We start from the raw sequence: 27,356 nt of genomic DNA, 5'->3' as shown, positions 1-27,356 counted from the left end.
TTTATCCAATTCTTACTACACTATTTTTATATCAGTTAAACTAAGCTTAGATATTACTTTCCAAAATTTTTCGTTTGTGCAGAAACATTTGAAGATTTTTTTATTTTGAAAGTGCTCCTAATCGTAAGACGTAAAATACTCAACTGGATAAAATTTTCTTTTCGCAAATTACATTTATCGATAAGTTAATAGTTGCCCGCATAAACACTGCATTTTCTCACAGCTGTGCGGTCGCATTTATCTGTCCCTGGAAAGTCGCTGTCTTTCGTTTACTCGCATTTTCCCGACCTCGCATCTTTCAAGACCACCTATAACAGTATCCTCCAGAGTAGAGTCATGTCCAGTAGCGAGGCGCCGGACGCGCTGGTGGAACAGGTCGTCGAGGTGACCGCCTGCACGGCTGACGAGGCCAAACATTATTTGGGAGCCTGTGCCAATGATGTGTCCGCCGCCGTGGCTCTGTTCTTCGAGCAGGCTGCCTCCACATCGTCGGCGGCGGGTTCTGGGTCTGCTTCTGGATCGCTTCCCATTCTAAACGACGAGGAGGAGGTAAGAGCGCCTATTGCTCCGGTAAGGGAGCAATTAATCCTACCCGAGGACGACAACTTCTTCGCGTCAGGGAGTAGTAGTCGGCTATCGCGCGTCACTCAGCGCGTCAAGGTGTATCCCTTGAGGGACTTTGCCCGAGAGGGCGCTCTGATGGAGGAGCAGCTTCAGGCCACCGGAGTCTATGCCGATCCAAATGCCCATCGATTACGTCGTGGACGAGCCGCCCAGATGGTGGTGGCCGGCCAGGCCATGGCACTTAACAGCCGGTCCACAACGGGTGCGGCCACCAGCACATCCCGCCTCGGAGACCTGTTCCGCCCGCCTACAGACATACTCTACTCCGGATCGCTGACTGCAGCCAGGGAGTTTGCAACCAAACGACAGCGCTGGCTGTTGGTCAACGTGCAGGACGACAGCTTCCAGTCGCAAACCTTAAACCGTGATGTCTGGTCGGACAAGGAGCTCAAGAAACTGATACGTCGTCAGTTCACCTTCTGGCAGGTGGACAACGACACTTCGGAAGGACGACGCTTTGTGGCCTTCTATCACTGCGTCACTCTGCCTTACCTGTGCGTGATCGATCCCCGTACAGGCGAGGAAGTGTGGCGCAGTGCAGAGCCAAAACTGGAAAATATCCTTCCCGATTTAAGACAATTTTTAAAGGAGCACCGCGACTTTATACAGGATGATGCACCTGGCACTTCAAAACGGTCGGCCACATACATCGATGATGATGATGATGCTGATCCGGAGGCCTCATGCTCCTCGACAGCTAGTTCTAAAGGAACTCCAAAGAAGCGGGCCAAGCTTTTGGAGTTAACCGAAGAGGAGCAGATAGAGTTGGCAATCAAAAATTCCATAAACGAGAATGGTGGCGGAGACACTCAGAAAGATAATGATAATACCGAGGGGGCTAGCGATAACGAAAGCCTAGAGGAGTTTGATGATGATGAGCTCAAGGGCGTAGCCGCCGCTTCCTATGAAAATCATTTGGGTGAGGCTAAGAGTGAATTGACTGCATTGAAGTTGCGCCTGCTCAATGTCGCCGGAACAGATGAGATGGTCCAGCTGCGCTGGCCCTCGGATACAAAACTGCAGACTTTAAGGTTGTACATCAGTCAAACGCACAAGCATATCCCCCAAGAGGGCTACAAGCTAATATGCGCCTTCCCGCGTAAATCCCTCGAGACGGAGCACAATGGCAGCTCACTGAAGGAACTCGGTTTGCATCCGTCAGCAAATCTGCATCTCACACTGGACGACTAGGCCACTGGGCCACAAGTCGAGCAGTAAAAGTTTTCATGTGTATGTTTTATTTATTTTAAAATTGTCATACCATTGTAGTTCCAATAAAAAAAATCCATATGAATTAAAATTCTGTCTTATAATAAGTTAAATGATATTGAATAAAATGAACTAGAAATACTACTGTCAAGGTTATTAAAAAATCTCAATTGCATTTTATTCGCTCTTCATTCTTACCTTCAAAATACATTTGCGCAGTCCATACATAATGTAAAGAAATCCCTTATCAAGTGGACGCCACTGATCCAAGCTAACTTTTGAAGTTATAACCACCCTGCCTTTAATTTCGCGCCTAATCTAAACAGAAAACAGCTGATTGTGCACACATGCTTTAGTCTCGCTTTAAATGTTGTCACAAATTGTTTAAATTAAAGGACAATAGAAACTGGTTTAACATGTCAAAACCAATTACCTTTGTTACCGGTAACGCCAAGAAGCTGGAAGAATTGGTTGCCATCTTGGGTCCGAATTTCCCGCGTACAATTGTATCCAAGAAGATTGACCTTCCGGAATTGCAAGGTAAATAATAAACTTCTATAATAGGAAATATTTAAACTATTAATATCGTACAGGTGATATCGATGAGATTGCAATCAAAAAGTGCAAGGAGGCAGCGCGTCAGGTGAATGGTCCTGTACTTGTAGAGGACACCAGTCTGTGTTTCAATGCTTTAGACGGTTTGCCGGGTCCGTACATCAAGTGGTTCTTGGAGAAGTTACAGCCAGAGGGACTGCACCGCCTGCTCCATGGCTGGGAGGACAAATCCGCAAAGGCTATCTGCACCTTTGGATATTGCGATGGTGTGGATGCAGAGCCTCTAATCTTCAAGGGAATCACCGAGGGCGTTATCGTAGAGCCTCGTGGGCCCCGGGACTTTGGATGGTGAGTCACTTGCGTAACTAACCTGATAAAATAGCCCTTATTAATTAATTTTTTTTGATTAACAAAGGGATCCCGTTTTCCAACCAAAAGGCTATGATAAGACCTATGCAGAACTGCCTAAATCGGAGAAGAACACCATATCCCATCGTTATCGCGCCTTGGCGCTGCTGCAGCAGCACTTCGAGAAGCAGGACAAGATAATAAACTAAGACTCAATTTATTTAAAGTGCATATTTGTTCTACAATGTCGAGAAGTTGTTGCAACCTATGTTTCGAGTTCAAATTTCTCTTTAACTGTTACTAATCATTCCTTTTTTGCGCCTAATCATCCTTCTTGCTCTTCGGCTTCTTGGACTTAGAATCTTTGGCCTTACCGCCTACAGGCTTGTTCCAGTAATAGATCAGCTGGCCCAGTATAACCGAATTGGCAAAAGTGGAGGCAATGAAGGTCAGGATGATCATGGTGTCACCCGTCTCCTGGATGGAGGTAAAGATGCGTGCCACCGAGCCGGCGAACATCATAATCACAGTGGCAGCGGACAGCTGACCAGTTGATCCAGCCTTGTAATTGGTGTACGCCTGCGACAGCTTGCCCACCAGCAGGATGGGAATGTTGCAGCTCTGGATGGTGAAAAGAGCCGTCATGGGCGTTAGTCCTGAGTTAAGGACATACATTAGCAGGACATATCCCAGAAGGAAGAGACCCGACTGAGCCTTGCGACCGTTAAAAAACAAAACCAGAACAGCGATGGCTACGGTCTGGATGGCCAGGAAGGTACTATCACCCCAGGCACTGAACGGATAGCCATTCATAAAATTGTAGGACAGGTGAAAGGAAATGGCCAGCAGGTCCAGCACTACGCCCACTATGTTAATTCCCTCGCCAGATTTGCTGTTAAGAATCTTCAACACCTGGGGGACCTTGACTAGCACAGATCCGGCGATAATAGCCAAACCTAGGCCCTTACTCAGCAAAGCCTTGAAGCAGGGAACTGCAGGAAAGATAATTGGTAGTTAATAGGTCTGAAATCCATTTGGATTACAAGACACTTACTGTCCAGGAAGTTGTGCTCCAGGAAGTAGTTATCATAGCACTTCTCGCTCATGAGGAAAAGAGCTCCCTGTTTGATAAGATCCGTCATTTTTGTGCTGCAGACAATTGCCTTTTTTTTATCACGGAGGTCGTAGTTGTATTTAATTAGTAAGTGCTCTCTGAATTCACTATGCACCGGTGTTATCAAGCTGGCCGGTCGATCCAAGAATGAAATGGAAAGCCACCGTTCAGCGCACGTAATGCGGATTCTGAAAGAGATATTGCTGCCCGGTGGTGAATCGGCTTGGGAGTGGAGGCGGAATGATAAGATATAGGTGGTTGTGCCAACGTTATGTTATTTTCGTCTAACTTTCGCTGTAAGGTATGCGCCAAAATCGCTACGTGGTTTTTTGCGCTGTGCAGCACTAGCGCACAGTGGGACCATGAAGTGTGAAAAGTGCAATTGACTGAGTAGGATACCATACAAAAAACATATGTATTTTCTTAAAATGGCAAATGTGCCAAGAGACTCAACATTTTGTATTGTTTCATTCTCTATATAACAAGCACCCTCACACCAATTTCTTGTAGATTACAGCATATTTCACTTGCCCGACTGTTTTTAACAAAAATGCACATTCCGATATATCGATTACAAGTCGATTATTCTTTTACCTCTACCTGTGCGCTGCAGATAAAATTTGTTTATTCTCCGGGCTACGTCGACTTAAAAAATAAGAAGGTGCATTAGTACTTCCTAAAAATCCGGCAAATTAAAATGTCGTCCTTCGATGGGGCTCCGGAAAGCAAAAGGCCACGTCCTGAAAGCAGCAGTAACGGCAACATGGACCAAAATGGATCGGCGACCGGTGCCGGAGGCGATTCTCGTGATAAAGTTGCGCTGATAACAGGCATAACGGGCCAGGTGTGTAAATGATGGATTAGTCACTCTGGTTTCAGGGGCATCCCTACAATACGGTGGTTACGTGTTCAATGTGCTTGATAACTACTTATTGCCTTCCTCTAGGATGGCTCCTATTTGGCGGAGTTCCTACTTAAAAAGGACTATGAGGTGCACGGCATCATTCGACGGGCTAGCACCTTCAACACCACACGTATCGAGCACCTTTATGCCGATCCCAAGGCGCACAAGGGTGGCAGAATGAAGCTGCACTATGGCGACATGACCGACAGCAGCAGTCTGGTCAAGATTATCAATATGGTGAAGCCCACGGAGATCTATAATTTGGCGGCACAATCCCACGTCAAAGTCTCCTTTGACCTCAGTGAGTACACAGCGGAGGTTGATGCCGTGGGCACGTTGCGCATTCTAGATGCTATCCGTACTTGTGGCATGGAGAAAAATGTTAAGTTTTACCAAGCCTCTACTTCGAGCTGTATGGTAAAAGTAGTAGAAACGCCCCAAAACGAACAGACACCGTTCTATCCTAGATCTCCATATGGTAAGGCAGTTGACTTATACTTTTTAAATAGCTCATAGAATCTCATCTTCCGGTCAGCTTGCGCCAAGATGTACGGCTTCTGGATAGTTATTAACTACCGGGAGGCCTATAACATGTTTGCCTGTAATGGGATCCTCTTCAATCACGAGAGTCCCCGTCGTGGGGAGAACTTTGTAACCAGGAAAATCACCCGAAGCGTTGCCAAGATATATCACAAACAAATGGAGTATTTTGAGCTCGGCAATCTAGACTCCAAGCGCGACTGGGGACATGCCAGCGATTATGTGGAGGCCATGTGGATGATGCTGCAGCGGGACTCGCCTTCCGACTACGTAATTGCCACGGGGGAAACTCACAGTGTTCGCGAATTTGTGGAGGCCGCGTTCAAGCATATTAATCGAGAGATAAAGTGGCAGGGTAAGGGTGTGGACGAAGTGGGCGTGGAGAGCAGCACAGGTGTTGTACGCGTTCGCATCAATCCAAAGTATTTTCGGCCAACGGAGGTAGATCTGCTGCAAGGCGACGCCTCTAAGGCCAACCGGGAGCTCAACTGGACACCAAAAGTAAGCTTTGTGGAGCTGGTCAGCGACATGATGAAGGCCGATATTGAATTAATGAGGAAAAACCCCATTGCCTAGGGCCTGGAAGCCCAGATTGGGTGTTAGTACGGCACAAAGCTCTCTGCCCGTTTGCGGAGCTATCCAATAACCATAATTCTAAGCGAAGCGTGATTAGTGATCACTGTATTTGATTTGTCATCGCTGTGTATGTATTTCTGTATTATCTTGGGGATTTGCAATCATTCCTTTTTATACTTTGCCGCGTACGTTCATGTTCTGTGTGTGATCCTAATTGTTTTTATACACTTTACCAAATCTAACGAATATTTGCAATAAATACGTTTAAACTAGACTTTGAAACTATTGAATTATAACAAATGTTTCCGAAATTATGTTTATTCTTTCGAGGCTAAACACAAAAATCAAAAACGAACGAGGACAGGTGGCCTAGGTTTCTTTCTTGCCGAAAGGATTAATCTTAGACAGCCAACTGGAGGAGGGTGAGGATTCCCTGTAAAATATATATATATATTAGAAATACATATATTTAAAAATTTTGTATTGAAACTTACAGCTTAGTTAGCGCTTCGATGTCTGAATCCTTGTGCTCGGTTGAAGATCCCGAAACTGCATCCGAATTCTCTAGCTTTCCTGCTTCGCTTATTCCAGCTTGCCGCAGCTGATCAATCAGCTTGCTACGGAACTCTAGCTTATGCGGCAGTACCTTTTCCGCCTCGCGCAATTGTATTTGCAGCTTGCGTATTGCCTCCAGGTAGGTATGGCCGTACCAGTCGATTTCCTCGGGAGTATAAGACTCCAGATACCGTCCGTACTCCTTTAGCACTTCCTTCTGCCGATCGGGTTCATCGGCCAAGGCTGGAACGCCATTCTGCAAGGATTGTAGGACTTCTCGCTTGAGCTTCAAGGCGAGAGCCGAGCGAAGATCGCAGGCTCGATTCTTAAGTAAATAGTGATCGAAGCCATGGCATTCGTGGATCTGCTCCAGCGTGCGCTCCGTCACCACCACGGACATGTAGGAGTCTAAAACATGGCTGTGAACAACTGAACGTCGAAGATTAGGCACCCAAAAGTGGGGAACGCGACGCTTGGTCTGCTGGCGCTTCTGGAAACCCTTTATTACTGCCTCTCCTCCCCAGATGCCCCTGTGCGACTCAGGGGTGTCGATCAGGGGCAATGGGATGTTTTGCACCGGCTTTATGGCGTGCGTCACTTCGTCGCGTTCCCACTCGCGCTCCTTTGGGATGTAATGAACAGCAGCCGGCGTTGTTAGCTTCCACTCGCGCCAGAACTTCCGGTACGCCTCAGGCAGCTGGGCACCCAATCCCTTGTCAAAGCGACCCGGACGCTTCCATCCGTTCAATAGCTTAACGCCCTGGAAATGGATTTGTTATTCCATGGGGTTTACAAAAGTTAAGGCAGCTATTGCGTCACAGAAACGCGGCGCGCAACAAGCATCTTTTACATATTTGGTTCAGCTGCTTACCTGTGATGTGGCGTGTGCCATTTTTCGTGGAAAAAACTAGCAGTGTATGGTTGTTATTATCTAAAAACTATATAGGCAGTCTAGATTTTACAATTAAACTATATTTTCCCTGATTCTGGCTAGGCCAACTTCTTACAGCACTCTTCCTCTTCCTGTTTGGAAAAAACAGCTGTTCGCATGTGAATGGCTAGCTTGCAGAGTTGTCAACTTTTTAAAAGTAAAAAAAGGCTAAATAAAGTAGTTGATTCCAAATTCGAAATTTTTCTGTTTTAAATTTGTTTTGCTTAAATATTTTGAACCATTAACTTAAAGACTCAGAATATAATTCTTCTAACGTAAGCGTTTTATTTTGACTATTTATAAAACTTTCGCAAATGCAACTCATTTTTTGGAATTTATATGTCAGGATCCAGTATATCTGGTCTAGCCTAATCTCGCCTTGACAGTGTTTATCTTAAGGGGCAGCAGAGTAAGCATTTCGCGTACAACCCCCATCTCTCCCTGAAGCGTTTCTGACGCCTCCTTATGCAGCTGACAGCCGGCATCAAATCTTTTATAGTAGGTATGACAATTGGCTAGGTGCTCTAACTGTTGGAGGGGATGGGCGCTAATCAACTTATAGTAAATGCGACCGATGTGGAAGTGGGCGTAGAGCATGTGGCGCTGCTCCTGGACGTCCATATTAGGTCGCCACTCCTCGCTCTGGGGTTTGGCCAGATAAGATTTCACATAGTTCTCGAAGTGTTTGATGGCTTTCATGCAGCTTTGATTGACCTTCTTAATTTCCTCTGGTGCAGGAGTGCTTGTAGCCCGAATTATATCCAGACGGACATCGAGCACTGCGGCATGGGCAGTCCCGGCTCCATACCAGCACTCCCGACAGATTTTCATGTAGAATATAGGATCAAGCAGATCAAGCAAATCCTCCAGATATTTGGCGCGACGCTTTTGCATCTTGGCCTGGTTTTCCGGGTTTTCTTCAAAAAAGGCAATGTGCTCGTACGCCTCAGCGTAGTCCTGAACGATTTTAGAGTATTCGGTAGCTTCATTTTCGGCCTTGTAATAGTCCTTGGCTATGTCTAGCCACTCGTTAACAAAATGAAACACCAATTTGGCATCGTCAAAGGTTAGACAATACTCGCAGCTTATACGATTTTCGCAGGCGGTGAGATCGAGTCCAGGAAACCGGGACTGTTCCGCCTCGGCCACGCGGAGCTTGCGTATAACCCTTTCAAGATTTTGGGCCTCCACATCCTCATCGTCTCTCATTAACCGCAACTTAGAAGTGTACATCAAATACAATCCGTACTTAGCCCAACAACGAGCCACATCAGCATATCGATGTTTGAAAGTCTCCGCCACATCCTGACGCTGCTTTTCGCTCATCTCTGGTTCCAGCATGTGCACCTCGTACTCCGCCATGATGAGCGTAGCAGCGGCCAAGTGATGTCGCGCTTCCTGGAATCGCTCTTCTCCTATGTAAAATTGAGACAGGGTGGCAGTGTTCAGTGCAAAATCGATGGCGTCATATGTCTTAGACTCCAGTTGTCGGTGTAAAGTTCGATGGCAGCACCTGGCCGACTTTTCCGGCTCCCCTAAATGACCGTACATTTGAGCCATGTAAAAGGAGACAAGGGTATACAGAGATTCCAGCTCCTTGGGTCCAGCCGATGGAGATTCCTGTTCATTTTCCGGGGGATTAAATATATCCTGGATAGCCAGGGGCTCTGAACCACTGGCTTTAAACTCATCATAGCTGGTTCCCGCCTGAATAAGAATGTCCAAGCCCTTCTTGTATTCCTCCTTGGAGGCCATTACAATACTCAATTCGTTGATGGCCCCTATAAAGGGAATAATACCTTCTGGGCGATCTTTGAATGGTGTAACTAGTTCCAGGCATCGATTAAGTAGTTTCTCGCCTTCCGAGGGCTCCTCCGTGTAGATGTAGATCCTGCCCAGATCACGGCAGACGAAAGCCAACAAGGAGCGGTAACACTGGTCATCCTGGCCACCATCCTCCTCGCTGGCCTGGACGGAGACCAGTTGGTCATCCAGCTGCTTCTTCAAATCACTCAGGACTTCACGAGCTTTGTAGTGGGAGCGAAATGGGTCCGTTGGTGGATCACTGCGGCTCTCTTCCTCAACCAGACGGTTGGCCTTTTCGTACAGCTCCTTGTAGTCGCTTAGGATTTCTTTTGGAATGACCATTTTGGCTAGGCCCCGCTTTTGCAAGCGAAGGTTATCTCGAGTTTCAAGAAATTTTATTTTTGTCTCAGCTTTTCTTCTTTCAGTGTGACCGTTCAAATAAAAAAATTAGCTGAGACCTAAACCACAAAGAAAGTGTATATAAAAACTTAAAATATATTATAATAGTTTTAACATATTATTTATTTTTGATCTTGCATACTCACTGATGCATTCATAAAAAGAAGGAGAGGAAAAATAACATATTAAAGGAATAAACTTATACTATGTTTCTTATGAATAAGACCGTTAACAGTACCTTCAGCCGTTTAATGTGACCATACAGTGTCAAGTGTACTTTTTATATTCCTTGCAATCATTTTTGGTATTCTAACCTATCAAATCACAGCCACACAACATTGACTTTCAGATTTTTTTCGCGTCGCAAATTTTTTGGAATATACCAAAATATTTACTAAGACCAGTTATTTAGACTGTTTTTGGCGCTCTTTGTTCAAAGAAGAAATTTTGAATAATTTTGGTAGACAGATCTATCAAAAAACGGCCATGTTAAAAACCTTTAAGACAGAAGACGATAAGAAAGTGAAGCGACTGTACCACCAGCGCTATCGCACCGAATGGGAGAAGTTCCCTGCGTTCTCCAGCTGGCTTTGCTCCAGCAATGATGGTTACTCGGCACACTGCAGGATCTGCGACGCTAATGTCCTAGCCAGATTGGCATCCATTAAGCAGCATCTTGTCACACGGAAGCACCAGGAAAGTTCCAAATGCCACAACATTCTATCGAAGGTGGGATTATCCATTAGCAATGGAAAAGCAGATATTTTAGTCTTTCATTTTGTTTAGTAGTTTTCGGACACAAAACTGAAAAGATTAAAGACTTAAAATCATCTCTTTAAAAATTATAACATGAACAGAGTAAAAGAGAAAGTAAGCAAAGTGAAGCTAATGAACCTGTGACGAATTGGTTTGTTTCCTCACTTAGGATTACTATTTGAAATAATCAGTAATTCTATAATACAATAAATATTTGCTCTTCAAAAGTTTGTGCTTTCTTGCTATTGGATAACTTGTCAACTGCAGTCTGCCAAATCCTTTACTTCAAAATAATAATTTGTTTGGTATTTACACTTATAGAACATGATCAAGGGAGAGCTCTGCAAAGTGGAACATGATCCGGATTTGGCGGCTTCTATTATTTCACCTAAATCAAAATTAAAACCAAAGTTCAAACCGAAGCCAAAAATAAAGAGCAAATTGCAGGTAAAGATTAAGAACGAGCCTAAGGCGGAAAGAATGGAGGAGGACGAAATCGGATCGAACGATTCAATCCTGGATGATCTGCTGAGAACCGACCCGGCGTATCAGGAGCAAGAGTATGTGGTTGAAAACGAGATCGTCGAAGAACAGCACGATTTGGATGATCAGGTGGTCTACGAGGAGGAACTGATTAATATCAAGCAGGACGGAGCAGAGTTGCAAAACGAATTCCAAGAGGACGCAATTTCTGAGGACGTCATTATTAGCGAATTTGACTTGTTTGGGAAGAGCTTGGCGCTGCAATTGAACAATATGGATTTGGAGGACGCTCTACTATGCCAGGAACGTCTGCAAGTTGTACTGACAGAATTCCGCCTCAAGATTCTTAAGCGTAAAAAGGAGTTTAAACGTAGTTCTTAGGCTTACATTTTATATCAATTGTCGTCTTATGTACATAGAAAAATCTTTAACAATTAAATAAATAACTATTCTGCCTCAATTTCGTCTATAAACGCTCGGCACTTCTTCTTCAGCACCTTGACGGCCTCCAGAAATATGATATCTGGCTTGAGTGCACCGACTGACTCCACGGAAAAGATATAGTGATCCCGGACTCGGGCCAATGTCACAGCATCTTTAAGCTGAGGGTAGCGATATACATTCCGGCTGCAGGTGTCGTATCGCTCATCCTTAACATAAGCGTTTTCGTTTTCATCAATACCAATTACTCCGGGCGAGAAACAGCTCTGGAGGAGGTAAGCATCCTTGCCGGATATCTCACGATTAAGTTTGATCTGCGGTAACAGTCGGTAGGTGGCCGTCGCCACCGGGGAAAACTTGGCGTGATCCCGCCCGAGTCCCTTGACCGCCACCAAGCGAAGGTCCAACTCATGACCCGGACGGAGCTGGGCAATTAGAATGTCTTCGTGGATGCAATTTACGGCGCTCTCGCTGTAGATCTGGGCCTGCTTTCCTTTCGGCAACCACTTTAAATGGCCGGAGTACACTTTGTGGTTTTTGTAAATATCATCGAAGTTTGATTGATCCTTGCCAGCATCCCGTCGCCTGGAACACTTCACCTTCAATTCATATTCTAGAGTATCCTGCTCGGTTCCCGCTTCGGTGCTCTCTTCTGTCCGATAGGCAAATAGTCGGGGATCGGCCTTAAGCGGAAGCAGGCCCATCCGATGGGCCAGTACCTCATCTTGGATGATCGAGGTATTGTTGTATATGTACACCTTTTCGATGGCCATGCTGGGCACATCGCTGAGCATCAAGCGACGAAAGGCATTAGCAATGGCCGGATAAACCCCAATCAGATCAAACTCTAAGCCCTCCTCGTCGTTCCTGCAAGAGAAGTTCCGACAATCCTCTCAAAAAATCTTTATTTACAAAACCCACCTAACGATGATTATATGCAGTTTTTCTTTGAACGCTTCTATGCTGAACACGTCGTCCGCCAGGCCATAATCCTGCGGATCCTGCTTTACACGATGTTCTTCCATGTACAGTAGTGGTTCGTTCCGCTTCGTGCCTGGCATTTTTCCTAGCTGTTTTGAAGTTAATAACTTAACAAAAATTAACCGCACGTGTTGCAACAAATAAGACCGCCGTTGGGATACAAAAAAAAACCATAATGTTTAAATACGCTGTCGTTTAAATACCAAAATATATTAAAAACTACCCTGTTACTGGCAAATGAAGAAGAAGCAGTAGTGCACCGGCAAGGTTTTTTATTTCTCCAGATTTACGTAAATCTTAAAAATTCGTGAAACAAGGACATAGGATGTCCCGCTCCCTGCAACGCTTAATGGGCAGCTGCCGCCGCTGGGCACAACAACCCACAATCCGCCACTTTGCCGCTCCTGCAGATTCCACCAAAGGCAAGGGTCCTATCTCCTGGAAAAGTCTGGCTGTCATTGGAGCACTTGGAGCCGGCGGCTTAGGCTTTATGTTGTACGTGAAGAGCGAGAAAGATGAGGCGAGGCTGAAGGAGCGCCAGCGCCAACTGGGAAAAGCTGCTATCGGAGGCAGATGGGAACTTGTAGACTCTCAGGGAGCAGTTCGCAAATCAGAGGACTTCTTGGGCAAGTGGTTGCTCATCTACTTCGGCTTCACTCACTGTCCGGACATTTGTCCAGATGAATTAGAGAAGATGGCCGCAGTGGTGGATGAAGTAGGTAAGTAAATCTTGCGTATTAGTTTTCCTTTTGGATTAACCAATTACTCTTAATCACGAACAGAAAAATCCCCACAAACGCCGGCGGTGCAACCTATTTTCATTACCGTTGACCCGGAACGGGACTCTAAAGAGGTGGTGGCTAAATATGTAAAAGAGTTCTCGCCTAAACTTTTGGGACTTACTGGAACCGTCGATCAAATTCGAAAAGTGTGCAAGGCCTTCCGAGTTTATTTCAGTGCTGGACCGCGGGACGAGGACAACGATTACATTGTGGATCACACCATCATCATGTATCTAGTTAATCCAGATGGCGAGTTCGTGGACTATTACGGCCAAAACCGGGACAAAGACCAGTGTGTTGCCTCTATCCTGGTGAATATTGCCAAGTGGAACTCCGTGAACAAAAAGGGCTGGTTTAGCTAGGCTGATTAAGCTGTTTATCCGTTGTATTTACTTTTACGTATAACGTATACTGTTAGAAATATATAAAAAAGCCGTACTGGTATTTTTCTTTTTGGAATTTCTAAAATTAATGGTTTTCTGTTAAAAAAAATCACAATATAAATAATCTTTTAAATATATTATTTATTTAACGATTATTTTTTAGGATTTTTCGTTTTAGTCTCGACGACACTTCGGTCACACTGCTCTTTTGGCGTGTAGTGCTGCGTGGATGTTGTTGCAAAAATATTAGTTTTCTCGCAACAAATAAAAATCTAAAACAAAATGGTGCGTGCATAGATGAGGATTATACACCTCTATTAAGCCCCTTGAAGTTTCACCTGGGGCTACCTAAAACCGATATTTAGCGTGCGAAAGACGGGTGAAAATTCCGGACTAAACATAACCTTAAAGGCGGTCTTAATTGTTGTTAAAAATAATGATTTTTTTTTAACTTCACAGCGTCCGTTGATGCTGCAAGGCCACGAGCGTTCCATAACGCAAATCAAATACAACCGTGAGGGCGACCTGCTCTTCTCCTGCTCCAAGGATCAGAAGCCCAATGTATGGTACTCGCTGAACGGAGAACGTTTGGGAACGTACGATGGTCATCAGGGTGCGGTTTGGTGCTTGGATGTAGACTGGGAGAGCCGTAAGCTCATCACCGGTGCCGGTGATATGACCACAAAAATCTGGGACGTCGAGTACGGCACAATCATCGCCTCCATTCCGACCAAGTCTTCGGTGCGTACAAGCCACTTCAGCTTCTCGGGCAACCAGGCAGCCTATTCAACGGATAAGGCGATGGGACAGAGTTGCGAGTTGTTCCTCATCGATGTGCGCAACGCCGACTCCTCGCTGTCGGAGCAGGAACCCACACTGCGCATTCCGATGACTGAGTCCAAGATTACTTCGATGCTATGGGGCCCTCTGGATGAGACTATCATTACAGGTGAGTTTTCCCTTAAAAATAAGATGTGGAATCCATCAATGTGAAATAATCATTGCTTTCAGGCCACGACAACGGAAACATTGCCATCTGGGATATCCGCAAGGGTCAGAAGGTGGTCGACTCCGGATCGGATCACACAGGCGGCATTAACGACATGCAGCTCAGTAAGGATGGCACCATGTTTGTCACCGCTTCAAAGGATACCACCGCCAAGTTGTTCGATTCAGAGTCACTAATGTGCCTAAAGGCTTACAAGACAGAACGTCCTGTGAACTCGGCAGCCATTAGCCCAATTCTGGATCACGTCGTTCTTGGTGGCGGTCAAGATGCGATGGAAGTGACAACAACATCTACGAAAGCTGGCAAGTTCGACTCCCGCTTCTTCCACCTGATCTACGAGGAGGAATTCGCCCGACTAAAGGGCCATTTCGGACCAATCAACAGTTTGGCCTTCCATCCAGACGGCAAGAGTTACGCCTCGGGCGGAGAAGACGGTTTCGTGCGTGTCCAGACATTCGATAGTACATACTTTGAAAACATCTTTGAGTAGTTTACTGTCAGTAGTCAATAGGAGGAAAACCAGAGCCGGTGGACTGTAACCTAACCTTTTCATCGGCGCCATGTTCGTTTGCTTAGGGAACTATCAAATATACGCGAGGACAAAACGAAATGAATCGCATCATTTATTTTTATAACATTTAGGGGGCTAACAGAAATACATTCGAGTAATTTTTGTATCTAATGTACACATATTAGAAAAAGGAACGCTTCTTTTGTTTCAGAACCACTGGCTGACCTTGCATGGCAGCCCACTGAGCTGGTGTGGGCATGCAGCCCGGAGGAGGAGGCGGAATGACAACGTTTCCAGCAGCATTCGTCCTTACCTCGGCGCGCGAGTCCAAGTGTAGGACCTGTGCGGCAGCAGCTCCTGCTGAAGTACTGGGTCCAGCAAGGCCGTAGCCATTGCCATGGTGCATCCCATAGTTGGGCTGGCCATTGATGGGAATCTGCTGCTGGTGGTGACTGATCATGCCATAGTACTGATTTTGGATTGGCGTTGGAGCTCCTTGTGCATATACATAGCTCCCTGGCCCTCCACTTCGCTGACTTTCTTCATACGTTGGTGGGGGGGCTCGCTGAAAATCAGTCGTTTAAATGGCGATTCTTGATTACTAATAGAATAATCTACCATGGCCATGGCATCGCCGGAATTGCGATAATCATAGGCGGGTGCACTTCCATCACTTGGTGTGCCAGATTTTGATGGCTTCGACATTCTTATAGCTTGTTGAGAAATAAATGTCGCACTTTGTTTACTATTAATTTTCTTGACTCAGAAACAGGGTTGTCTCCTATGGGCTGTCAGTGCTGACGCAATATTTTCCCGTCAAATATGGCTTATTTCAATAGGGGGTTTTAAAAATATCTGAATTTTGTGTAATATTATGACTAAAAATACCATTTTATACTTTAATTTTAATTGGACATAAAATCAAAAATGTTATTAAAGGACTAAAAAAAATACTTTATTTAAGTCACCATTTTTTTTTTTTTTAAATTTGTTAAGTGGGCAGGTAATTGCAATAATGCAAATATTTTAATTTACATTAATAGACATGGTAACCACCGACTGTTAAAACTATATTTAATATGTAGTATAAATTTTAACAGAAGTGGTTTTCAGTTACTTTTTACAAATCTAAATAAGATCTACTTTGTCTAAATAAAAATTCCAAATATTTTTTTTTGCAACAACATGAATTTCTTAAAGGCCGAACCACCCAGGAAAGGCCGAGGCTAGAAGGGCAACCCCGTGCTTTGTCCTGGCTTTTTCGTGGCGATTCGCACTGACATTGGAGACTCGCAGCTGGGTTGTTTATATTGGCGCCTTTTGATTAGGTCTCTTTGGATGGAACTGCCCAGTTTGCGAACTGGAATCGCTGTGATCCCGTCAAGCAGATTCTCATTTGCGTGCTGCAGTGTGCTCTGGATGAGCTGTTCCACGGCGATGGCTCGTGGATCCACCATGGGTTCACGCTCCAGCACGTCCACAATCATGCGAAGGGTCTCGTCGGACTGGAACTCCTCCAACGGTAGAACCTCAATCAACTCCTTGAACATGTGTGCCACAATGAAGTGGGTGCGGTTTACAACTTCAGAATCGCCCAGGTTGATATGAGCGCACAGAGAATCCTTGGCATGATCGAAGATTCCAGATATCAGTTCCTCCGTGTTCACATCAGAACGTTCATAGTCAAACACGGCTACCACCTCGTTGAATAGTTTGCGAAGTTCCTCACCGCTAATGTGGATGAAGTACTTCTTGGGGACAATAGTCTGCAAATGATCCGTTATGCACTCCGCAATACGATCCGTATAGCGACCCTATATAATAGTAATTAATACGGGTAAGTACTCATTCTAAAATGATTTAAATCACCTGGAAACTATAGGCAGCTTGGCACAAATAGAGCGAAGATCTTAGGGCGAACTTGCGCACATTTTCAGGGGTAGTGCTTTTCCCAAAAAACCGATTAAAACTCTTCTGAACAATCGTTTGCACGCGATCCATTATAAACTCATCGGGCATGGGTGGCAACATGTAGGCATCCACGTTGAGAATTGCCGGGCACACCATTACATCGTCGTTGGGCAAAATTTCGCTGGCCACCTGTGGCTGAGCGTTGGGATCCAATTCGAATTCATAATTGATCTGCAGTGGTTTGGATTTTAGTCTTAGGGCGCAAATCTCCCGCTCCAGGCACTTTTAAAAATATACATATAATGATTTAATATTAACTTATGAAGCCACAGTAAAGAAAGTACCCACTTCTATCTGCTCCAGCAAGGATTTCTCAATGCCCCTGAGTTTCTCAATATCATAGGAAAGATTAAGTGCATTCGGATTGCTCCACTTAGCATAGTTGCGGCTCTGAATGTCTAACAAAGTTCGAAGGATATTGTTCTCTTCACGAAGCACGGTCATTATGTTGACCTTTTCGGTATTGTTCTGTGTTTCCAGTACCAGTTCCTCCTCACACCGGGAGAGCTCTTTCTAAAATACAATAGTTGGATATTAGAGTTAACTTACAATATACTATTAAGACTATTAACCTGTTTCTCTAACAGCTCCTTTTCGAGGGCCATCAGCTCATCCTCAGCGTTGGTTTCCAAGTCAAAGATGTAGCGCCTTAGCACCTCCTCCTCCAATTCGTCCAGATTAACAATTATGCCAAATTTCTTCATCATGGCCTGACGGATCTCCTCTTCCAGTCGCGTTATTTCGAATCTCATGAATTTTATGTCCGTGTTCATGCGCCTCAAGTGGATAAAGTTTATGCGATGCCAGCGCTTGGTGGCCAGCGTCTCCTCACTTAATTGATCCGCCCGGCGGCGCAGATCCACTAGCATGTCAGCGTCAAAAAGAACGGCCTTAGATAGGTCGCGGTAGTCGGTGCCCTCATAAAAATGCTGCAGTTGGTCCATTCGCAGGACTGCACTAATTTGAACCTTGTTTACTTCCTGCTGGCGATTGCGCTGGAATAGATAGGAGCTTAAATATATATGAGAGTAAATTCTCAATAGAATTGCCCACCCGAAACTGCAGCAGGGCATTCTTCTCGCGTTGGTATACTTCCTCGTGGTACTTCATCTTGATCTGCATCTCGGCGATCTCTTTTCGCTTGTTCTCCACGTCCCGCTGAAGATCCCGTACATTTCGCTCCAGTTCGTGGCGATCGGATCGCATGGAAAAGGCTAGATCGTAAAGAGATCGATCTAACCCCGAGGGACAGGTGGCTTCGTCTAGACGGATGGTGGTCATATCCATTGAATCAAGACTCTTGTTGTCAGCCTGTTCGTCCTCGCTTGAGGACGAAGACGAGGAGGATGAAGAGGACGATTCGTCATCCCCCCTTGCTACCTTTGGTGGGCGCCACTTTTTCTTAAAGATGCGTCGCAGGAAGTCGAAAAACTTGTGGCCCTTAACCGTGGTCGAGAAGAGTACTTGAACTGCTGTGATCTGCTCGCCCAGCTTGTCTATGTTCCGCCTTAGATCGTCCAACTGCCTGTTTGTGGAATTGATTACCACTTGTAGGTCGTTCCTTGTGCTCATTGCCATCTTAGCGTTTAGGAGCAGCTGCGTCTCTATCTCCTCGCTGTCGCGGAGAATAAACAGCTCCTGATTAAGGCTGTTCATGTATGCAGTCATGAACTCTGCGTCCAGTTTGACGTGGAAGCGTCGCACCTGCAGTTTTGTCAGTGCTTTGTCAAATTGTTTTATTTCCTCGTCCACCTCTGTCCGGATCGCAGCCTGCTCTACAAGGAGCCGACGAAGCCAGCGATGGCGTGTCTCCGTCATTAATGGCACTTCGCCGTCCTCATTCATCTCGTAGTGGGCCGGATCACTTATGGGCGGCAGTTTTAGCAGTACCTCGGTCAGCTCTGCATTGGGAAGACTTTTCTTTAATCTCGAAATCTGGAGCATTGTGAAGGCAGAAAACTCGTGCAGTTCGGGCACGTCCAATGCGTTCATACTCAATATGCTAATATTGGTCACAGACCTATTAGGAGCTTGCATGGCGATCACCTAGGAATATAACTGTAAATAAATAAAATATAGTATATTTTTATATATAAGGGCACACCTGATCCACAGTGTTCTCTAGCGTGAGGATATCGTCAATTTCCACACCACAGCCGGGCGTATAGTGCTCGATTAGATTTAGTTCTGGGTACTCTAGGTCCATGTCCGTTTCATAGATCGGTTCCAAGGGCTGGCGATCCGGCTCGGGTAGATAGCTATGAATCACATTAAGCCTATTCCTCTTGGCGTTGATAAACTGCTCCAGTTCACCCTTACGTTCACGTAGCTCCAGAACCATCTGGTTAAAGGCGTCCACCATTGCAAAAAATTGTTCACGGCAGTCTACGACTTCTATGTATTTCTGGGTAAGAGTCTCCGTGGACTTCGGTTCGTAGTCGGCTCCGATCTTGAGCTTGAAATCACCCAGGTTGCGCTTTGCATCCTCGATCTGGGCATCGTCATCCGGATGGTTACGATTGGGGTCCGGCTTCTGTCGTTCCAGTTTGTCCCAGTCAAAGATGCGACGCACCTCAAAAAGCTGACGCTTCCGGTAACGGACCAGGAGTCGCATCATCTTTCTGCTAAAACGGGGCTCAATGCTCTTCGGATCACGCCCGAAGAAGAACGATTCCGGTGGGGGTTCACCAATCGATTCGTCTGATCTTTCGGCGACGACAAGGTCATGAAGTCTGTAATGAATTAGTTATGCAATGAGATACGGGTATAAAATTATAGCTCAACAAATAATAAGAGCTAAATGACGATTAAAGTAAATAAATACTTTTTTTTGAGTGGAAATTTAAGGACTGGTAGTGCGTAAATGGTAATAAGAATGTAAGGCTTACACTTCTGGTTGTTCTGCAACACGATCTTCCCTGTAAAGGCTGCTTGTCGTGGATTTAAGATTATAATTTTTTGTTTGTGTGGTTTATGAAGTGTCCCAGATTTGATTTCGGAAATTTCCCACTTACCCCATATCGTGCTCTTGTTTCAGACGCTCCTCTATATCACGTTTAATCTGGGCATGTTCCTCGCCCAAAGCCTGTAGACGAAATGTGGACACACCCGGTACTTTAGCACTGAGAAGGCACGAATTAAAGCAATGGTATTTGTAGGAGTAATTTTACTAACCGTAAGGAATTGACGGTAAAAGGGACTTGAACGAGATCCTTAAGAAAATGGTTGTATAGCTTCGAATGCCCCACCTGGGCGAATTCCAAGTCGTACGCCAGATCCTCTCGGACATCATCCAACTCCGCCTGTAACTCATCTCGAATCTGTTTCGTAATGCGGTTGTCCAGCAGCAAATCTGTGTCTTTCACCCTCAGACCCACAGGAAGGTCTTCGTTGACTTTGATTATGTCGAAGTACACGTTCTGAAGCAATCCGATTTTGTTAAGAACATCTCGATCATGCGCCTCAGCTGCTTCCTGTTGGCGTCGCAGCTCTGCATTGATCTTTTCCTGTTCCAAGGATGGAGCATCTGTTTCAATTTCAGCAACTTGGCTTACTTCCTCAGGCAAAGGTGGTAGCTTATCTCGCCGCTTGTTCTTAGCTATTTGCACTCCGTTCCACTTATGAAGGAAAATATTACCATCATAGCCAATGGTGAGCAAGTGCTCGCCAGAAAAGCTGGTCTCGATTTTGGGAATGGTGCCCTTCAAAGAATCATGCATTGGATAGATGCGGTACTCGGAGAGGTCTGTAAAATTGTCCGGATTGATGCGATTTATTCGAAGGCGCCCATTAATAAGGCCAAAGATTAGAAAATCCTCACTAGAAGTTATAATGATGAACTAGTAAAAAGATTATAAATAAAAGAAATAAAAAAATAACTTACATAATACAGTAGGACTGTATCTCTATATCATCACCATCCGCTATTATAGTAGCGCGAGTGGGCTCCGGAGCATCGAACTCCAGTTCATAGATATAACCCGCATCGTAGCCTGCCATGGATACCCAGATAGTATCCCTTATCGTGTACCGCAGCCAAATTATGGCATTTGGCACGGCAGGGATGTGAAGCGGCTCTTCCTCCTCATCAGGTTCAGAGTCAGCTAGAGCAGATTCCATGTCGATTTGCAGGCCAGGGTTGGCCTTCTTCAGCTTTTCCACTTCATCCATCTTGCGTTCCCGTTTACGTTCCTTACGTTTTTTTGTGTTTTCCCTATTGATTTCCCGTCGGATGCGACTTTTGATGGAAACAAACCTCGTATGACGCATGCGAGATTTCTCAGTGATGTTGTAGGATAAATAGGTCTCATCTGCGGGGACTGCGGTACGAATATTATACTCGTACAAATCACCACTTTTACAACCCACCAGGACCACAGTGGGTTCTGTATCATGCCAGCAGAAGCAGTTCGGGATCCCCGCGAACTGCACAAATCCAAGTGGATGCATGTCTACTAATTGTTTTTCATCCAAGCTCAACTGGTAGATAAATATGCTCATGTCGGCGCTGCCAGTAAGCAGCAGTGAGCTGTTCCGACTAACTGTTAGTGCAGTAATTGGCGATGTGTGCGCCTTGAAAGCTCTCACCCGCGCCATAGTAGGTCTTTCCTGATCGCTGAGATCCAAATACATCTGCCGAAGAATACCATCCTTGAAGACAGCAACTATTTCAGTTCCTTTTACGGAGATCTGCGTATCTAACCAAATGAAATCGACTCCTTCTGCCGGGAACTGCTTTTCCAGGAGTAGGCGTTGATCCTCGTACTGATAAACAAACAATTTTCCGCTCTCCGACATGCAAAGAAAATGTGGCGAAACGGGGGACATTTGTGAACTTAGTACTTTACCGCCAACGCAAGAGTAAAGTTTTCTTGGATTCTGGGGAACATCGTAGGTGTTAATGTCACAAAACCAAATCCCACCGTTTCCATCTTGGGCGTAGTGGGTGAAGTCCGTCTCGTCGAAAGGATTAATCTTCTGCATGCAGCGTAGCTCCACGTCAGCGATTTTGAACTCATAGATTGGATCGATCTCCACAAACAAATCGTCTTCAGGGGGATCAGCCAAGTCTACCGTCTCCCAGTACCAAACTCGCACATATCCATCCATGCCTACCGTGGTCACTTCACCGTTCTTCATTGTGATTCTGGTTATCGGTTTCGTGTGGCAGGGCTTTCGACCTTTCCGGCAGATCTCGAACTTAATTAGACCCGCCTGCCACAGCAGCATGTTGCCCCAGTCGCTACCAGAGATTACATTCTCATCCGCCAGCATGTACATAGCATATATATCACTAAAGTCCGTCTTGCCAAACCTTCCTAGATCACCTTTTAATTTCAAACCTGTAAATGTATTGGCCATCTTCCAGAACTTGATGTGACTGAGTCCTGAGGAGCAAAGCAATATTGGATTGTGCTCCGAAAAGTGCACAAAGAGGATGTCGCTCTGGAAGGATTTGGCGCGCAAAACCACCTCGGCTTTCTCCCAACGCCAAATGGTTATGATGAAATCTGGATAGCCGGCCTGCGAGGCGAACAACTCGCCGGTTTTATTATAAGAGCCAGCCGTAAAACAACTCTGCGCTGCATTCAGGAGCTTCACTCGAACATCAAGTGAGGGATACTCGTAGATAAAGATGGTGGGACATGGTCCATTCTCGCCCACGGTAAAGAGGTTGGTGTAATCCGGATGTTCGTTTTTCTAAATATATTAAAATGTAACGTAATAATTTAAGGCTTTACGAAAAAAAATCCCACCGTGATAAACCCTATACCGCAGCCGTAGATCGTTTCCTGGAAAGTAATTTCTTGACGCGAAATACTGAAGTAGTTTAGGAAATTTCCTGAACTGAAGACCAGAGTATCCGGATCCACGAGTACCAAGTTAAAAAGTTTCTTACAATCGTAACCGAAAGAGTGTCTGGAGAAGAAATTTATCAGCATAAAGAATTCTTTGAATAACTTATACATACTCTACGCTGATTATATCACGAGGGAAGGATATGTCTGGCTCGTTGTCCAATTCCTCCTCTTCGCCCAGAGGCTCAGATTCCAGATTTGAAGCGTTCATAATAAATTACTGTTTACAAAAGTTAAGATAAGTTGTGTATTTATTTATTTGATACAAGTGAAAAGGTTTGCTTGAGTGTTTGTTTGTCTGTTGCCAGGGCACGGCGCAGAGGCAGTTTGAAAAGATTTAATGAGATGTGGATCATGCGCAAATTAAAATGTATATGTTGTTTTTAATTTTCTGAGGTACACATAATTTAAATAAATTTAATAAACAATATAAAATACAATTGTCTTATCTAAATATCTAACTCCATAAAAGCCTCATCATCATCATCGTTAAGAAAGGCTGCCATATCCGACTTGGCAATAGTATCTTTGGATTTTTCGATATTATTATTCGGTTCATTGGGCGCTTTGGATTGAACAGGCGAAAAATATTGCTTTATGCTGCTCCTCTCCCTTTCAGGGGTGGACTTGGCGGGTGAGAAGAATTCTTCGATTTTATGGGACTTTAGTTAAGAAAAGTTAAAAACAGATTTATTTATAAAAAAAATTAGTATGGGTCTTACCGAAGTAGGTGCCGCAGTGTGTTTAGCCTTTTGCAGATTCTCGGCAAAGATACCCACTTTACTTAGCACCTCTTGCTTATTTTTAAGCATGTTCCATATTGTATCGTCTGCCGTATTGTTTGCCATCAAATAGCGACAAATCACCGGTTTGGTTTGCCCAATGCGATGGGCACGACTCTCAGCCTGCGCAAGGGTCTGAAGGCATAACAAGAGATATTAAAGGGATTCCATTATTTTTTTTTTTTTAAACCTACACTAGGATTCCAGTCCAGTTCAGCGAACACGATCATCTCCGCTGCAGTTAGTGTGATCCCTGAATTGCAGGCTTTAAGGGAGAGTAAGGCAACTTTACAGCTGCGCTTTTTCTGGAATGTGTCTACAAAATCTGATCTGAGATCGCTACGGGTCTGTCCATCTATGCGTATGTAGTGTACTTTTAAGCCACTAAGGCAGTCGCTAATGGCGTCCATCATAACCCGGTGATGGGCAAAAATTATAAATTTCCTTTCCTCCTTAACCAGGGTTTTTAAGTAGGCGCTGAAAACACCATAACCAATTATGTATTCTTTAAATAAGGTTAATAAGGTTACCACACTGCTCGGGCTTTGACTTCAGCAGTTCGCGCATAGAAACGCAGTAAAATCTCCTCCATGGCCCTGCCTTTGCTTGTTTTTAGCTCCTTGTTAAACGCATCTAAGGTATCCTTGGTTTCTTCGTTGGTCCACACTAAGGCTGGATCCAAAACCACAGTTTCACTGCAAATTAAAGGAATCAGTCGGTGTTCTAACAGATACTTTTTATATATAACCGATATAAACAACTCACCGATTCTTTTCAGCGAGTTGAGGTAGCACTTCAGCTTTCGTTCGTCTTAACATGTATTTAGATGTAAGAATAACCTTGAGTTCCTCTAGATTCGATTGCCCGCTAGCATCCCAGCCAAATGTAGACTGTTTACCATCGCAATAACGTGTAGCTGCAAGGATGTTAAGGCCTAAAAGCTTGAAATATATATAAACAAAACCCTTTACGTACTGAATTCCATAAAACTCATGAATTTGCCATCCACCATTTGGAGTTGGCTGAAAAGTTCTAAGGGGCGGGAAAGAGCTGGAGTTCCGGATAATAAAACCACCCGCTTAGCTTGATCCGAAAGCCTTTTAGCAGTTGTAGTGCACTTGGCTTTGCTGTTCTTTAGTGTGTGCGATTCATCAAAGATGATAAATCCGTATTTGCGCTGTAAAAGTTTGTCCTCATGTCGCTCCATCATGTTATAACTGGTGATGAGCACCTGTGCCTCGCCCACGTATTGTTGATTGTTGTTAAGCACCTGAACGTGATGTATGGGTACCTTGGGCAGTAGTTCAACAATGTGTTTGGCCCAGCTGTCCCTTGTAGAGGCGGTGGTGCAGATAAGTAAAGGCCAATCATCCTTAAAATAGTCGGCTACAGCCAAGGCTTGATAAGTTTTGCCCAGACCCATTTCATCACAAATCATAATGCGGCCCTTTTGGGAAATGGAAAAGCTTATTATAAGAAAAAGAAAAGTAAGTACAAGGTTAGTTTTTAACAATCATTTGAACTAACCACACCCCATCTTGCTGGAAGGGCATTAACTTGTCTGCCAGCTTTGGTTCTATGGAAGCTAAAACACTCCTTTCCAAGACTATTGGGGGCTGTCGGCAAAGATCGAGAACCTTTTTTGGAATTCCAACCATCTGGACATTTGGCTTTAAATCCGCTGCATGGGTCTGCAGTGACTGGTAATCCGAGAGATCGAAACTCCAGGTGCGCGTTTGGCTTTCGTAAATTCTGCTGGGCATATTTTTGAACACAGCTATAAGCTTTTCATGATATCCCAAGGCTTGGGCAATGAAACGATGTGTGCTGACCATGTAAAGGTTGCAGGTGATAGAATTTCCCAGTAGCACAGCTACTGGTTTCTCATTTTCCGGAGCCAAAGAAAGTGTGGGTCTGTTCTTTCCATTCTCTCCATTCGGCCGTTGGTATGGATGTGCGGCAACTCGCGACAATTCCCGCGTGGAGGTTTGTTTGATTGCTTTTAGAGCATTCAGAAAGGACGAGCTCTTGTTGTTATTAGACGAGTAGGTAGTCCTGGTCATCTTCTCTTGCGCTGCAGGCGGCGAACGGTAGAAATTCAACGGAGACTTAGCCTGGGGTTGTTTTGGATTTGGATTTCCATTCCGAACTTGTTGCTTCCCACTTGTTTGATCATTGGATTGTGATTTTCCATTGGAGGTAGATGTGGTAGACAGTAATTGTGACTTCTTGGCTTGCAGCTTAGCCAAGGCAATGCGCTTCTTCTCCGCTATTTCGGATGAACTGCAAGTGGACATGCTGCGACACCAATAAACAAAATTTGGCGGAATAAATAAACAAATGCATAGCGCAGTGTGACCAGATAAGATGATCTAAAAAACTATGTACCAAAATGTATGGTAAACGAATTTAAAAGATTTTACATTGTCCATGTAAATGATCATGTAAAATCCTTTAAATCGTAAATGGGAAAAAATGAAATGTTGTTGCTTTTAAGATAGTAACTAGTATTAATTTCTTAATCAATGAAATAAAGTAATTATAGAACTGTTTAAATAAAGTAAACAACGTTATATGTATATGAATTAAGATAACGGTTTAAAAAGCTTATCACACACTTGTAAACTTGTCTTCAAGTAGCATTTGAATATGCCATATAAAATTAGCATGTTTCTAAGCGTAATCAATATATTTGCATTGATTTCTTCAGAGGGCAATTCGATGAACTCCTACAGATAGGATAAAACCAAGTGGGGGCACTTTACGCAGAGATATGGAAACCCAATAAAAGCTGGTGAACGTGTGGAAGGAACACAAGTGATCCTATAAGCATGAAGGTGTTCGTTGTTTTGGTTCTGGCTTTGGCCACTGTTTCCGCCGATACAGTAAAGCAGGTCTATCCGAAGGATCTTCCTAAGGATTCTAAAATTAAGGGCCGTATTGTGAATGGATATCCGGCGACCGCGGGCAAAGCTCCCTACACTGTTGGCCTGGAGTTCGTGGCACCTAATGGTGCCTGGTGGTGCGGTGGCTCTATCATTGCCCACGATTGGGTTTTGACTGCTGCTCATTGTACCAACGATGCTGTTCAGGCAACCGTGTTTTACGGAGCCACCTGGCATTTCAATGCCGAGTTCACTCACACCGTTAGCAGCAGCGAATTCATTCAGAACACCAACTGGCCCAATGAGAACGGCAATGACATCGCCCTGATCCGTACCCCACACGTGGATTTCTATAACATGGTTAACAAGGTAGAGCTGCCCAGTTTTAACGACCGGTACAACATGTACGACAACTGGTGGGCCGTGGCCTGTGGTTGGGGAATGACCACCGCTGGATCTCAACCTGATTGGATGCAATGTGTCGACCTGCAGATCATCAGCAATGCTGAGTGCTCCAACGTTTACGGCTCCCAGCCTGAAGGAATCCTTTGTGTGTCTACCACTGGTGGCAAATCGACCTGCTTTGGGGACTCTGGTGGACCTTTGGTTCTGCACGACGGTGGCCGCCTGGTGGGAGTCACTTCATGGGTTGCCGGAAACGGCTGCGACGCTGGCTTACCCTCTGGATTTACCCGTGTCACCGCTCATTTGGAATGGATCCGAGATAATTCCGGGGTCGCTTACTACTAAGCCATTTTTAAATAAATGAAATGCATTAAAAAACTGGTGGAGTTTTTAAAGTGTTTTTTTGGATCATGATCTAATCTTCTTAAGTAAGTACCAAAGTTAAAAAAAATGTTTTTGATAAGAAGATTATTTGCCTTTCTGGATGTTTTTTGAATAACTTAAGGATTCAAATAAGTCAGTGGTAAAAAACGTGTTCCTCAACTTTG

The 27,356-nt window shown here is 44.7% G+C and overlaps 14 protein-coding genes across 15 annotated transcripts; 7 read left to right on the top strand and 7 right to left on the bottom strand.

Moving 5' to 3' along the window:
• The first annotated feature begins 152 nt into the window (after positions 1-152).
• Positions 153-1,977, top strand: LOC108102693 (UBX domain-containing protein 7). The gene has a single exon (XM_017207837.2). The coding sequence runs from the start codon at positions 337-339 to the stop codon at positions 1,813-1,815; it is 1,479 nt and encodes a 492-aa protein (XP_017063326.1). The 5' UTR covers positions 153-336; the 3' UTR covers positions 1,816-1,977.
• A 186-nt stretch (positions 1,978-2,163) lies between these two features.
• On the top strand, positions 2,164-2,956 carry LOC108102604 (inosine triphosphate pyrophosphatase). The gene is made up of 3 exons (XM_017207708.2): positions 2,164-2,373; positions 2,427-2,736; positions 2,804-2,956. The coding sequence occupies exons 1-3, from the start codon at positions 2,250-2,252 to the stop codon at positions 2,943-2,945; spliced, it is 576 nt and encodes a 191-aa protein (XP_017063197.1). The 5' UTR covers positions 2,164-2,249; the 3' UTR covers positions 2,946-2,956.
• LOC108102603 (mannose-P-dolichol utilization defect 1 protein homolog) lies at positions 2,938-4,201 on the bottom strand. The gene is made up of 2 exons (XM_017207706.2): positions 3,791-4,201; positions 2,938-3,728 (listed from the first exon to the last, which is right to left on the bottom strand). The coding sequence occupies exons 1-2, from the start codon at positions 3,876-3,878 to the stop codon at positions 3,058-3,060; spliced, it is 759 nt and encodes a 252-aa protein (XP_017063195.1). The 5' UTR covers positions 3,879-4,201; the 3' UTR covers positions 2,938-3,057.
• Positions 4,202-4,428: 227 nt separating this feature from the next.
• Positions 4,429-6,144, top strand: LOC108102601 (GDP-mannose 4,6 dehydratase). Its single transcript, XM_017207704.2, has 3 exons — positions 4,429-4,694; positions 4,797-5,232; positions 5,290-6,144. The coding sequence occupies exons 1-3, from the start codon at positions 4,548-4,550 to the stop codon at positions 5,868-5,870; spliced, it is 1,164 nt and encodes a 387-aa protein (XP_017063193.2). The 5' UTR covers positions 4,429-4,547; the 3' UTR covers positions 5,871-6,144.
• Positions 6,145-6,172: 28 nt separating this feature from the next.
• On the bottom strand, positions 6,173-7,477 carry LOC108102602 (39S ribosomal protein L28, mitochondrial). The gene is made up of 3 exons (XM_017207705.2): positions 7,297-7,477; positions 6,365-7,185; positions 6,173-6,303 (listed from the first exon to the last, which is right to left on the bottom strand). Exons 1-3 carry the CDS (start codon positions 7,315-7,317, stop codon positions 6,240-6,242), a joined length of 906 nt encoding a protein of 301 aa, XP_017063194.1. The 5' UTR covers positions 7,318-7,477; the 3' UTR covers positions 6,173-6,239.
• A 141-nt stretch (positions 7,478-7,618) lies between these two features.
• Positions 7,619-9,573, bottom strand: LOC108102599 (KIF-binding protein). Its single transcript, XM_017207703.2, has one exon. It carries the CDS (start codon positions 9,502-9,504, stop codon positions 7,720-7,722), a length of 1,785 nt encoding a protein of 594 aa, XP_017063192.2. The 5' UTR covers positions 9,505-9,573; the 3' UTR covers positions 7,619-7,719.
• Positions 9,574-9,876: 303 nt separating this feature from the next.
• On the top strand, positions 9,877-11,260 carry LOC108102689. Of its 2 annotated transcripts, none has more exons than XM_017207831.2 (2): positions 9,877-10,257; positions 10,639-11,260. In XM_017207831.2, exons 1-2 carry the CDS (start codon positions 10,048-10,050, stop codon positions 11,179-11,181), a joined length of 753 nt encoding a protein of 250 aa, XP_017063320.1. In that variant the 5' UTR covers positions 9,877-10,047; the 3' UTR covers positions 11,182-11,260. The 2 variants fall into 2 exon arrangements, with proteins under 2 accessions (XP_017063320.1, XP_017063319.2); XM_017207830.2 differs by having other exon boundaries at positions 9,877-10,290.
• LOC108102688 (DNA-directed RNA polymerases I and III subunit RPAC1) lies at positions 11,172-12,381 on the bottom strand. The gene is made up of 2 exons (XM_017207829.2): positions 12,163-12,381; positions 11,172-12,108 (listed from the first exon to the last, which is right to left on the bottom strand). The coding sequence occupies exons 1-2, from the start codon at positions 12,300-12,302 to the stop codon at positions 11,247-11,249; spliced, it is 1,002 nt and encodes a 333-aa protein (XP_017063318.1). The 5' UTR covers positions 12,303-12,381; the 3' UTR covers positions 11,172-11,246.
• Positions 12,382-12,461: 80 nt separating this feature from the next.
• LOC108102525 (protein SCO1 homolog, mitochondrial) lies at positions 12,462-13,448 on the top strand. Its single transcript, XM_017207561.2, has 2 exons — positions 12,462-12,941; positions 13,005-13,448. The coding sequence occupies exons 1-2, from the start codon at positions 12,548-12,550 to the stop codon at positions 13,364-13,366; spliced, it is 756 nt and encodes a 251-aa protein (XP_017063050.2). The 5' UTR covers positions 12,462-12,547; the 3' UTR covers positions 13,367-13,448.
• A 116-nt stretch (positions 13,449-13,564) lies between these two features.
• Positions 13,565-15,006, top strand: LOC108102683 (eukaryotic translation initiation factor 3 subunit I). The gene is made up of 3 exons (XM_017207824.1): positions 13,565-13,672; positions 13,847-14,336; positions 14,399-15,006. Exons 1-3 carry the CDS (start codon positions 13,670-13,672, stop codon positions 14,884-14,886), a joined length of 981 nt encoding a protein of 326 aa, XP_017063313.1. The 5' UTR covers positions 13,565-13,669; the 3' UTR covers positions 14,887-15,006.
• Positions 14,987-15,703, bottom strand: LOC108102685 (DAZ-associated protein 2). Its single transcript, XM_017207825.2, has 2 exons — positions 15,526-15,703; positions 14,987-15,472 (listed from the first exon to the last, which is right to left on the bottom strand). Exons 1-2 carry the CDS (start codon positions 15,610-15,612, stop codon positions 15,089-15,091), a joined length of 471 nt encoding a protein of 156 aa, XP_017063314.1. The 5' UTR covers positions 15,613-15,703; the 3' UTR covers positions 14,987-15,088.
• Positions 15,704-15,964: 261 nt separating this feature from the next.
• Positions 15,965-22,999, bottom strand: LOC108102675 (cilia- and flagella-associated protein 44). The gene is made up of 11 exons (XM_017207815.2): positions 22,850-22,999; positions 22,635-22,797; positions 20,762-22,578; positions 20,053-20,697; positions 19,893-20,000; positions 18,983-19,610; positions 17,932-18,924; positions 17,451-17,873; positions 17,167-17,391; positions 16,777-17,100; positions 15,965-16,721 (listed from the first exon to the last, which is right to left on the bottom strand). Exons 1-11 carry the CDS (start codon positions 22,945-22,947, stop codon positions 16,134-16,136), a joined length of 6,012 nt encoding a protein of 2,003 aa, XP_017063304.2. The 5' UTR covers positions 22,948-22,999; the 3' UTR covers positions 15,965-16,133.
• On the bottom strand, positions 22,998-25,863 carry LOC108102676 (SWI/SNF-related matrix-associated actin-dependent regulator of chromatin subfamily A-like protein 1). Its single transcript, XM_017207816.2, has 7 exons — positions 25,046-25,863; positions 24,494-24,984; positions 24,284-24,434; positions 24,049-24,213; positions 23,713-23,995; positions 23,459-23,653; positions 22,998-23,398 (listed from the first exon to the last, which is right to left on the bottom strand). Exons 1-7 carry the CDS (start codon positions 25,813-25,815, stop codon positions 23,186-23,188), a joined length of 2,268 nt encoding a protein of 755 aa, XP_017063305.2. The 5' UTR covers positions 25,816-25,863; the 3' UTR covers positions 22,998-23,185.
• Positions 25,864-26,343: 480 nt separating this feature from the next.
• LOC108102523 (serine protease 1-like) lies at positions 26,344-27,200 on the top strand. The gene has a single exon (XM_017207560.2). It carries the CDS (start codon positions 26,350-26,352, stop codon positions 27,151-27,153), a length of 804 nt encoding a protein of 267 aa, XP_017063049.2. The 5' UTR covers positions 26,344-26,349; the 3' UTR covers positions 27,154-27,200.
• Positions 27,201-27,356: the final 156 nt, after the last annotated feature.

The sequence above is a fragment of the Drosophila eugracilis genome, unplaced genomic scaffold (genome assembly GCF_018153835.1).
Source record: "Drosophila eugracilis isolate 14026-0451.02 unplaced genomic scaffold, ASM1815383v1 contig_1197, whole genome shotgun sequence".
NCBI classification, from domain to species: Eukaryota; Metazoa; Arthropoda; class Insecta; order Diptera; family Drosophilidae; genus Drosophila; species Drosophila eugracilis.
The sequence above is the reverse complement of the archived record's forward strand: the minus strand, read 5'-3'. Positions and strand labels throughout refer to the sequence as shown.

Coding starts and splice junctions, on each gene's coding strand:
- LOC108102688 (XM_017207829.2), bottom strand. CDS start 12,302: ATGCCAGGCACGAAGCGGAACGAACCACTACTGTACATGGAAGAACAT. Junction 12,109..12,162: donor CTGCATATAATCATCGTTAG/GTGGGTTTTGTA, acceptor CTTCTCTTGCAG/GAACGACGAGGAGGGCTTAG.
- LOC108102676 (XM_017207816.2), bottom strand. CDS start 25,815: ATGTCCACTTGCAGTTCATCCGAAATAGCGGAGAAGAAGCGCATTGCC. Junction 23,654..23,712: donor AACTGGACTGGAATCCTAGT/GTAGGTTTAAAA, acceptor TTATGCCTTCAG/ACCCTTGCGCAGGCTGAGAG. Junction 23,399..23,458: donor ACACTGCGGCACCTACTTCG/GTAAGACCCATA, acceptor TCTTAACTAAAG/TCCCATAAAATCGAAGAATT.
- LOC108102601 (XM_017207704.2), top strand. CDS start 4,548: ATGTCGTCCTTCGATGGGGCTCCGGAAAGCAAAAGGCCACGTCCTGAA. Junction 4,695..4,796: donor TAACAGGCATAACGGGCCAG/GTGTGTAAATGA, acceptor GCCTTCCTCTAG/GATGGCTCCTATTTGGCGGA. Junction 5,233..5,289: donor CTATCCTAGATCTCCATATG/GTAAGGCAGTTG, acceptor TCTTCCGGTCAG/CTTGCGCCAAGATGTACGGC.
- LOC108102693 (XM_017207837.2), top strand. CDS start 337: ATGTCCAGTAGCGAGGCGCCGGACGCGCTGGTGGAACAGGTCGTCGAG.
- LOC108102683 (XM_017207824.1), top strand. Junction 14,337..14,398: donor GGATGAGACTATCATTACAG/GTGAGTTTTCCC, acceptor CATTGCTTTCAG/GCCACGACAACGGAAACATT.
- LOC108102689 (XM_017207830.2), top strand. CDS start 10,048: ATGTTAAAAACCTTTAAGACAGAAGACGATAAGAAAGTGAAGCGACTG. Junction 10,291..10,638: donor GCCACAACATTCTATCGAAG/GTGGGATTATCC, acceptor TTACACTTATAG/AACATGATCAAGGGAGAGCT.
- LOC108102675 (XM_017207815.2), bottom strand. CDS start 22,947: ATGAACGCTTCAAATCTGGAATCTGAGCCTCTGGGCGAAGAGGAGGAA. Junction 17,101..17,166: donor CCTTGCTGGAGCAGATAGAA/GTGGGTACTTTC, acceptor TATTTTTAAAAG/TGCCTGGAGCGGGAGATTTG. Junction 16,722..16,776: donor AAGCTGCCTATAGTTTCCAG/GTGATTTAAATC, acceptor ACTATTATATAG/GGTCGCTATACGGATCGTAT.
- LOC108102599 (XM_017207703.2), bottom strand. CDS start 9,504: ATGGTCATTCCAAAAGAAATCCTAAGCGACTACAAGGAGCTGTACGAA.
- LOC108102602 (XM_017207705.2), bottom strand. CDS start 7,317: ATGGCACACGCCACATCACAG. Junction 7,186..7,296: donor TGGCACACGCCACATCACAG/GTAAGCAGCTGA, acceptor ATCCATTTCCAG/GGCGTTAAGCTATTGAACGG. Junction 6,304..6,364: donor ATCGAAGCGCTAACTAAGCT/GTAAGTTTCAAT, acceptor TATATTTTACAG/GGAATCCTCACCCTCCTCCA.
- LOC108102604 (XM_017207708.2), top strand. CDS start 2,250: ATGTCAAAACCAATTACCTTTGTTACCGGTAACGCCAAGAAGCTGGAA. Junction 2,374..2,426: donor TGACCTTCCGGAATTGCAAG/GTAAATAATAAA, acceptor AATATCGTACAG/GTGATATCGATGAGATTGCA. Junction 2,737..2,803: donor GGGCCCCGGGACTTTGGATG/GTGAGTCACTTG, acceptor TGATTAACAAAG/GGATCCCGTTTTCCAACCAA.
- LOC108102525 (XM_017207561.2), top strand. CDS start 12,548: ATGTCCCGCTCCCTGCAACGCTTAATGGGCAGCTGCCGCCGCTGGGCA. Junction 12,942..13,004: donor CGCAGTGGTGGATGAAGTAG/GTAAGTAAATCT, acceptor AATCACGAACAG/AAAAATCCCCACAAACGCCG.
- LOC108102603 (XM_017207706.2), bottom strand. CDS start 3,878: ATGACGGATCTTATCAAACAGGGAGCTCTTTTCCTCATGAGCGAGAAG. Junction 3,729..3,790: donor GGAGCACAACTTCCTGGACA/GTAAGTGTCTTG, acceptor TCTTTCCTGCAG/TTCCCTGCTTCAAGGCTTTG.
- LOC108102523 (XM_017207560.2), top strand. CDS start 26,350: ATGAAGGTGTTCGTTGTTTTGGTTCTGGCTTTGGCCACTGTTTCCGCC.
- LOC108102685 (XM_017207825.2), bottom strand. CDS start 15,612: ATGTCGAAGCCATCAAAATCTGGCACACCAAGTGATGGAAGTGCACCC. Junction 15,473..15,525: donor CCGGCGATGCCATGGCCATG/GTAGATTATTCT, acceptor ACTGATTTTCAG/CGAGCCCCCCCACCAACGTA.